This window comes from Nerophis ophidion, unplaced genomic scaffold (genome assembly GCF_033978795.1).
Source record: "Nerophis ophidion isolate RoL-2023_Sa unplaced genomic scaffold, RoL_Noph_v1.0 HiC_scaffold_154, whole genome shotgun sequence".
Taxonomy (NCBI): Eukaryota; Metazoa; Chordata; class Actinopteri; order Syngnathiformes; family Syngnathidae; genus Nerophis; species Nerophis ophidion.
In genome coordinates, this window is record NW_026907076.1 from 84,702 (window position 1) to 95,000 (window position 10,299).

At 38.0% G+C, this 10,299-nt stretch overlaps 1 protein-coding gene across 1 annotated transcript in view; it reads right to left on the reverse strand.

Moving 5' to 3' along the window:
* The window catches only part of LOC133547696 (beta-1,4-galactosyltransferase 1-like), a 71,083-nt gene that overhangs the window by 14,799 nt on the left and 45,985 nt on the right, over window positions 1-10,299 (reverse strand). Inside the window, exon 3 of the mRNA XM_061893248.1 lies at window positions 4,193-4,380. Coding sequence (XP_061749232.1) covers window positions 4,193-4,380 — 188 coding nt within the window. The remainder of the gene's footprint in view (window positions 1-4,192; window positions 4,381-10,299) is intronic.

Here is a 10,299-nt window from a genome sequence, read left to right on the forward strand (position 1 = left end):
ATTTTCAGAAAGAGAATTTTAGAGAAAAAATACAACCTTAAAAATGATTTTATGATTTTTAAACACATATACCTTTTTACCTTTTAAATTCCTTCCTCTTCTTTCCTGACAATTTAAATCAATGTTCAGGTAAATTTATTTTTTTTATTGTAAATAATAATTTAATTCTTCATTTAGCTTCTGTTTTTTCGACGAAGAATATTTGTGAAATATTTCTTCAAACTTATCATGATTAAAATTCTAAGAAATTATTCTGGCAAATCTACAAAATCTTTAGAATCAAATTTAAATCTTATTTCAAAGTCCTTTAAATTTCCTTTTTAAATTTTTGTTCTGGAAAATCTAGAAGAAATAATGATTTGTCTTTGTTAGAAATATAGCTTGGTCCAATTTGTTATATATTCTAACAAAGTGCAGGTTGGATTTCAAACTATTTAAAACATGTCATCAAAATTCTAAAATTAATCTTAATCAGGGAAAATGACTAATGATGTTCCATAAATTATTTTTTTATTTTTTCAAAAAGATTCGTATTAGCTAGTTTTTCTTTTCTTTTTTTTTGGGGTTGAATTTTGAATTTTAAAGAGTTGAAATTGAAGGTAACTATGTTTCAAAATTTAAATTTTTTTTCTGTTTTCTCCTCTTTTAAACTGTTAAATTAGGTGTTTTTTTCGTCATTTATTCTCTACAAAAAACCTTCCGTAAAAGGAAAAAAAATGTTCAACGGAATGACGGACAGAAATACCCATTTTTTTATATATGTATTAGCGGTGTGGGAAAAAATCAATTCGAATAAGAATTGAATCGTTTATGTTGTGCGACTCAGAATCGATTCACATTTTTAAAAAATGTTTTGGTTTTTTTTTATTTAAAAAAAAAATATATATATATATATATTTTTTTTTAAGCAATCCAACAAAACAATACACAGCAACACCATAACAATGCAATCTAATTCCAAAACTGAGCCAGCAACACTCAGAACTGCAATAAACAGAACAATTGAGAGGAGACAAAACAAAAGTAGTGAAACAAAAATGATTAACAGTATCAATATTATGATTTCAGCATAGCAGTGATTAAAAATCCCTCATTGACATTATCATTAGACATTTATAAAAATAATCAAAAAGAACAATAGTGTCACAGTGGCTTACACTTGCATGGCATCTCATAAGCTGGACAACACACTGTGTCCAATGTTTGCACAAAGATTAAATAAGTCATATTTTTGCTTCCTTTAATAGTTCAAACAAATTTACATTATTGCAATCAGATGATAAAACATTGTCCTTTACAATTATAAAAGCTTTTAAAAAAATTTACTACTCTGCTAGCATGTCAGCAGACTGGGGTAGATCCTGCTGAAATCTATGTATTGAATGAATACACAATCCTTTTCAATTGGAAAAATATAGTTTTTGAATCGAGAATCGAATAAATAAATAAAAAAATCGATATATTATCGAATCGTGACCCCAAGAATCGATATTGAATCGAATTGTGGGACACCAAAGATTTACAGCCCTAATATATAGATTTATTTATTAAAAGTAAATTGAGCAAATTGGCTATTTCTGGCAATTTATTTAAGTGTGTATCAAACTGGTAGCCCTTGGCATGAATCAGTAGCCAAGAAGTAGCTCTTGGTTTCAAAAAGGTTGGTGACCCCTGGGTTAGAGTGTCCACCCTGAGATGGGTAGGTTGTGAGTTCAAACCCCGGCCGGGTCATAGCAAAGACTCTAAAAATGGGAGTCATTACCTCCCTGCTTGGCACTCAGCATCAAGGCTTGGAATTGGGGGTTAAATCACTATAAATGATTCCCGGGCGTGGCACCGTTGCTGCCCACTGCTCCCCTCACCTCCCAGGGGGGTGATCCAGGGTGATGGGTCAAATGAAGAGAATAATTACGCCGCACCTAGTGTGTGTGTGACAATTATTGCTACTTTTAACTTTTTTTTAAAACATGAATCACAGGGAATGTGCACTTTTTGGGAATGTGGCCAATCATTCACAATCCTTATGTAAAACAAGAACACAAATGTTCTTCTTTTTCTATGCATTCTAAATCGTAAAATATGGCAAGTACAAGGTGGCTAACAAAGCAGCTAATAGGAGTAGCAAATGTCTCCCTAAATAGATCCAAAAAGCGGCAACAATACCACATTTACATGTCGTGACTTAAATATGTTCAAATATTGTTATTATTATAGAAGCCGTGATCACAAAGAACTAACTATCTTATATTGACACATTCAGCTGCTGCATCACCTCTGAGTTGGTAAAAGTTCATTTCAGATCATAAATCATGCCTCTCACCTGATAGTATGCTCAACATAAACACTTTGGTTTTTGATCCCATTTTTCATGAGTTGAACGCAAAGGTCTTTGACTAGACACAGAAAAGACCTTCCCCTCTCAAACATTGTGCACAAATCTGTGTTAGTGAGCATTTCTTCTTTGCCATGACAGGTGTGGCCTATCCAGATGCTGATTAAACAGCATGATTATTGCACAGGTGTTACTCTGAAATGTGCACTTTTACCACACAGCACAATGTCACAAGTTATGAGGGAGTGTGCAGTACGCATGCTGACTGCAGGAATGTCCACCTCATCTCGCCAGTAGATGTATTGAATAGTTTGCGCACTAATGAGAAGCTGAATGAGGAAGTAAGAAGAGAAAATAGCAGCACTGCTTGACTCAGCCTTGGAATGGAATGTTGTGTTCTCTAATTGTTTGGACAACAAACAATATTGTTAATATCGTTTCTTTAATTCTTTGTAATTGTGTTAATGTTTGTGTAACTGTTTTGTCACAGGAGGTTACAGAGCGACAGGATGTTCTATCAGGCTACAGTGGAATTGGGAAGGACTACTTCCTGTTTCAGTGGCCTAACTTCCTACTTGACAACCTGCAGATCAACAGGAAGTGTGTGTGTGTGTGTGTGTGTGTGTGTGTGTCAAATAGAACTTGTAGATAACTTGACAGCACATCACATCCTCACAGCACTCATTGTCATCGCTTCCGCACACACACACACACACACACACACACACACACACACACACACACATGCACACAATTTGAGACCTGAGAAAAATGCAAAGAGCAAAGCCTTTTTGGTTGAAAAAAAGAGATAAAGAAGTAAAATACAGCACTATGTCATCAGTTTCTGATTTATTATATTGTATAACAGTGCAAAATATTGCTCATTTGTAGTGGTCTTTCTTCAACTATTTGGAAAAGAAGATATAAAAATAAGTGAATGCAGATTTCTCCACATAGAAGTAATCATCAAGTTAAAGTGTCCTCTTTGGGGATTGTAATAGAGATCCATCTGGATTCATCAACTTACTTCTAAACATTTCTTCACAAAAATAGAAATCTTTAACATCAATATTTATGGAACATGTCCACAAAAAATCTAGCTGTCAACACTGAATATTGCATTGTTGTATTTCTTTTCACATTTTATGAACTTATATTCATATTTTGTTGAAGTATTATTCAATACATTTACTTATAAAAGATTATAGAATTGTTGCTATTTGAAAAAAATCTCACGTACCCCTTGGCATACCTTCAAGTACCCCCAGGTGAGAACCACTGCTCTATTCCATGCAATGTGATGTCATGTTGATGATGTCACCACAAATGAGACATTGTCCATTACATGCAATGTTATGTCATGTTGATGATGTCACCACAAATGAGACATTGTCCATTACATGCAATGTTATGTCATGTTGATGATGTCACCACAAATGAGACATTGTCCATTACATGCAATGTGATGTCATGTTGATGATGTCACCACAAATGAGACATTGTCCATTACATGCAATGTTATGTCATGTTGATGATGTCACCACAAATGAGACATTGTCCATTACATGCAATGTGATGTCATGTTGATGATGTCACCACAAATGAGACATTGTCCATTACATGCAATGTTATGTCATGTTGATGATGTCACCACAAATGAGACATTGTCCATTAGCTGCAAAGTTACTGGAAGCATGATACATGTAATCACTTCTTCACACCTCCTCATATGGAGAAATAGAAATACAAGAACACACACACTCACACACACACACACAGTTGAATAGTAGGAAAGTAGCGTCAAGTGATGAGAGAGGAGATAGAAAGAAGGAGGTGAGAAAGTGAGCGGGCGTTACTGACCTGAAGCCAAACTTGTCCATGGACACAGACAAGTGTCGAGGCTGACTGAAACACTTATAAGTGTTGCGGTCGTCCATTGGGATCAAGTCCACATCGCTGAAGACAAAACAGTCGTAGTCATAGTCCTTCAGAGCCTCCGTGTAGCCCACGTTCAACAGTTTGGCTCGGTTGAAGATCTCGTCTCCGTCCTGTTGAGCGAGCGAGCGCGCACGCACACACACACACACACACACACACGTAAAAATAGATGTCATTGTTGTTGTTTTGTTACATGCTATGTCACAACCACCTGGAAGCACAAAAGTTTAACATTGAGTCCATCACTAAAAACTTTACCAAGTGGGCGGATCAATCTGACATCACATGGACTAAGAGAAGACCTTCTGGAGTAAGGTTGTGTGGTCAGATGAAACAAAAATGGAGCTGTTAGACCACAATACCCAGCAATATGTTTGGAGGAGAAAAGGTGAGGCCTTTAATCCTAGGAACACCATTCCTACCGTCAAGCATGGTGCTGGTAGTATTATGCTCTGGGCCTGTTTTGCTGCCAGTGAAATGGCTGCTTTAAATGGGACAATGAAAAAGGAGGATTAGCTCCAAACTCTTCAGGACAAGCTATATATATATATATATATATATATATATATATATATATATATATATGTATGTATTAGGGCTGCAACAAGATATTGATTATAAAAATAGTTGGCGATTAATTTAGTAATCGATTAGTTGGATGTATGCAATGCGCATGCGTGAGGCTCTTTTTTTTCCCTCTAAACCTTTATTTATAAACTGCAACATTTACAAACAGCTGAGAAACAAAATAATCCAAATAAGTAGAAAAACAGTAGGCTACGTGTCATGAGGTGGCAGGGAGCCAGCCAATGATGTGTCATGTGCATATCACCTGACCACAGTCTCATGTTTGGAAACATTGGAAAAATGGCGGAGGGAAACAGTACGGATAGTTCAGCGGAGAAACATCTGTAGGTTATAGCTTCAATGGAGAAAAGTGTAGGACCTCAGTCGTCCAAAGTGTGGGAAAACTTGACTTTAAAGAATTCAAAGAAGACATTTCCTGCAAAAGGTGCAGCATGGACCTGGCGTGGCACGAAGTACTACCTTGCTTCAGGAGCACCTGAAGAAGAGCCAAGGATGAAGGGAAGAACTCACGGTACCTAACTTCCATAGTCCGAGTATATTGATCCCTTCTGTCCGTCTTTGTGTGTTTTTAATCTTTTGTTAATCAGGAGATTTTTTTTAAAGGCAGCACAGCAGCAACTGTTGTGTATTAACTTTCAGAGTTTTAGGAACTTTTTGGATAGTCCGACGTCTTCATTTTCTGTGTTGTTTTGAACTTATGAGGCATTTATAAGTTCAGCTTTTTTGTGAGTAACGTTTACGTTATGTCTTTGTTGCAACGCGGGGCTGATGATGTGTCTCCGGCACATTTGACTCCGTTTTGAGAGAGAAAACGCACGTTTACCAATTTGGAAATAAACGTAACAGACAGAAATATCTCAGCTTGGTTTCATAATGGTAGCCGGGCCCAATAAAGCTATATAAATCTATTTCGATTTGAGTGACGATTTAGTATAATGAAGGTGCTGGAATAGTTCATGCTATTATTCCCAGGCAGCCTAAAGTGAATCCTTTGTTATTCACAACAGAAATGTGTACTATATCTGATCCAGTTCTGATCTGGTGAGTTACATTTCTGTGTTGTTATTGGTGTATTCCCGTCGTATCAATTCCCAGATATGGTCGTAATTATACTAAATGCACTAGGCATAATAAACACAACATTATTAATATTGCTACTACGGATAATTTGATCAAATATTCCCTAAAACAGCCCACTACCTACAATACATTTTTTTTTTAAACATAAGATCATTGTCTCCTAAAACGTTGTTAGTTAATAATATCATCAGAGACAACAATCTTAACGTCATCGGTTTCAGCGAAACCTGGCTTAAACCAGACGACTTTTTTGCGCTAAATGAGGTATGTCCTCTTAACTTTACACATGCGCATATTGCCCGTCCCCTCAAAAGCGGTAAAGGGGTCGCACTAATATACAACGACAACTTTAACCTTAGTCCTAACATAAATAATAAATATAAATCGTTTGAGGTGCTTACTATGAGGTCTGCCACACCGCTGCCTCTACACCTGACTGTTATCTACCGCCCCCCAGGGCCCTATTTGGACTTTATCAATGAATTCTCAGAGTTTGTTGCTGATCTAGTGACGCACGCCGATAATATAATTATAATGGGGGACTTTAATATCCATATGAATACCCCATCGGACCCACCGTGCGTAGTGCTCCAGACTATAATTGATAGCTGTGGTCTTACACAAATAATAAATGAACCCACGCATCGCAACGGTAATACGATAGACCTAGTGCTTGTCAGGGGTATCACCGTTTCCAAAGTTACGATACTCCCGTATACTAAACTATTGTCCGATCATTACCTTATAAAATTCGAGGTTCAGACGCATGTTCGTCAAACTAATAATAATAATAACTGCTATAGCAGCCGCAACATTAATATGGCCACAACGACAACTCTTGCTGACCTACTGCCCTCGGTAATGGCACCATTCCCAAAGTATGTGGGCTCTATTGATAACCTCACTAACAACTTTAACGACGCCCTGCGCAAAATCATTGAAAGTTAAAAAAGGCTCCAAAAAAGCGGACCCCGTGGTTTACAGAAGAAACTAGAGCTCAGAAATTATTATGTAGAAAGCTGGAACGCAAATGGCGCACGACTAAACTTGAGGTGCACCATCAAGCATGGAATGATAGTTTAATAACTTATAAACGCATGCTTACCTTAGCTAAAGCTAAATATTACTCAAATCTCATCCACCGTAATAAAAACGATCCTAAATTTTAGTTTAGTACGGTAGCATCGCTAACCCAACAAGGGACCCCTTCCAGTAGCTCCACCCACTCAGTTGATGACTTTATGCAATTCTTTAATAAGAAAATTGAAGTCATTAGAAAGGAGATTAAAGACAATGCGTCCCAGCTACAACGGGGTTCTATTAACACTGACACGATTGTATATACGGCGGATACTGCCCTCCAAAATAGTTTCTCTCGTTTTGAGGAAATAACATTAGAGGAATTGTTACAACGTGTAAATGGAATAAAACAAACAACATGTTTACTTGACCCACTTCCTGGGAAACAGATCAAGGATCTCTTTGTATTATTAGGTCCATCAGTGCTAAATATTATAAACTTATCACTTTCCTCGGGCACTGTTCCCCTAGCATTCAAAAAAGCGGTTATTCATCCTCTCCTTAAAAGACCTAACCTCGATCTAGACCTCATGGTTAACTACCGACCGGTGTCTCACCTTCCCTTTATTTAAAAAATCCTCGAAAAAATTGTTGCAGAGCAGTTAAATGAACACTTAGCGTCTAACAATCTCTGTGAAACCTTTCAATCCGGTTTCAGGGCAAATCACTCGACCGAGACAGTCCTCGCAAAAATGACTAATGATCTATTGCTAACGATGGATTCTGATGCGTCATCTATGTTGCTGCTCCTCGATCTTAGCGCTGCTTTCGATACCGTCGATCATAATATTTTATTAGAACGTATCAAAACAAGAATTGGTATGTCAGACTTAGCCCTGTCTTGGTTTAACTCTTATCTTACTGATAGGATGCAGTGTGTCTCCCATAACAATGTGACCTCGGACTACGTTAAGGTAACGTGTGGAGTTCCCCAGGGTTCGGTCCTTGGCCCTGCACTCTTCAGCATCTACATGCTGCCGCTAGGTGACATCATACGCAAATACGGTGTTAGCTTTCACTGTTATGCTGATGACACCCAACTCTACATGCCCCTAAAGCTGACCAACACGCCGGATTGTAGTCAGCTGGAGGCGTGTCTTAATGAAATTAAACAATGGATGTCCGCTAACTTTTTGCAACTCAACACCAAAAAAACAGAAATGCTGATTATCGGTCCTGCTAGACACCGACCTCTATTTAATAACACAACTTTAAAAATTGACAACCAAACAATTAAACAAGGCGACTCGGTAAAGAATCTGGGTATTATCTTCGACCCAACTCTCTCCTTTGAGGCACACATTAAAAGCGTTACTAAAACGGCCTTCTTTCATCTCCGTAATATCGCTAAAATTCGCTCCATTCTGTCCACTAAAGACGCTGAGATCATTATCCATGCGTTTGTTACGTCTCGCCACGATTACTGTAACGTATTATTTTGGGGTCTCCCCATGTCTAGCATTAAAAGATTACAGTTGGTACAAAATGCGGCTGCTAGACTTTTGACAAGAACAAGAAAGTTTGATCACATTACGCCTATACTGTATATACCTTTATATACATATATACATACATATATACCTATACTGTATATACCTTTATATACATATATACATACATATATACCTATACTGTATATACCTTTATATACATATATACATACATATATACCTATACTGGCTCACCTGCACTGGCTTCCTGTGCACTTAAGATGTGACTTTAAGGTTTTACTACTTACGTATAAAATACTACACGGTCTAGCTCCATCCTATCTTGCAGATTGTATTGTACCATATGTCCCGGCAAGAAATCTGCCTTCAAAGGACTCCGGCTTATTAGTGATTCCCAAAGCCCAAAAAAAGTCTGCGGGCTATAGAGCGTTTTCTGTTCGGGCTCCAGTACTCTGGAATGCCCTCCCGGTAACAGTTCGAGATGCCACCTCAGTAGAAGCATTTAAGTCTCACCTTAAAACTCATTTGTATACTCTAGCCTTTAAATAGACTCCCTTTTTAGACCAGTTGATCTGCCGTTTCTTTTCTTTTTCTCCTATGTCCCACTCTCCCTTGTGGAGGGGGTCCGGTCCGATCCGGTGGCCATGTACTGCTCGCCTGTGTATCGGCTGGGGACATCTCTGCGCTGCTGATCAGCCTCCGCTTGGGATGTTTTCCTGCTGGCTCCGTTGTGAACGGGACTCTCGCTGCTGTGTTGGATCCATTATGGATTGAACTTTCACAGTATCATGTTAGACCCGCTCGACATCCATTGCTTTCGTCCTCTCCAAGGTTCTCATAGTCATCATTGTCACCGACGTCCCACTGGGTGTGAGTTTTCCTTGCCCTTATGTGGGCCTACCGAGGATGTCGTAGTGGTTTGTGCAGCCCTTTGAGACACTAGTGATTTAGGGCTATATAAGTAAACATTGATTGATTGATTGAGTGTATTCTGCAACTCCAAGGTACATTTTTTTCATTTAGCTGTTTTTTTAATGTGGTGGTGTATTTGACTTCTCCGTCAGAAATGATTAATGAAATAAACTGGTTATGTATTGAGTTACATGTAAATGATGCTACTATGTACGTTCATAATATTGTTTCTCTCATTTCAGTAAGAAACAACCCAGCATTAGCGACCTGGTACAAAAGAAGGTGTGCACACTACAGCAACCGGCTGCACTGACTGATACTATCCTGAATATGTTGCCAACTGACATGAGGCTACTATCAATGATGGAGGATGAAGGTTTTAGACAAATAATTCACGTCCTCAACCCTGGTTACACTCTTCCCTCGAGGAACCATTTTACCAAACTGATGGAGAGGAAATACGAGCGGAGATTCCAAACAGTGTAGACTGACATAAAAGCCACCCAGAGCAAAATAGCTCTCACTACTGATGTGTGGACAAGTGTAGCCTACCTTGGCAATACATGCCACTACATTGGAGACAAATGGAACATGAAGTCAATCTCCCTTACCACCATGCCACTAGAGGACAGACATTCAGCATCCAACATTGCAGAATGGTTAGAATAGGTAGTAGCCAGGTTTGACATTCCCCTAAGCAAAATTATTGCTTTTGTGCATGACAATGGTGCACTTTATAAAAAAAATAACATTTTTGTAACACTTGCCTTGTTTTATTTGGCAAGTCAAAGGACATGGTGCCAGTAAGCTGTTTTTTTTAATAAAGTATTGGAAAGGTTAGAAATTTAGTTTGTCTCTTTTATCCCATGATTAATCGAAGTAATAATCGACAGATTAATCGATTATCAAATTAATCGT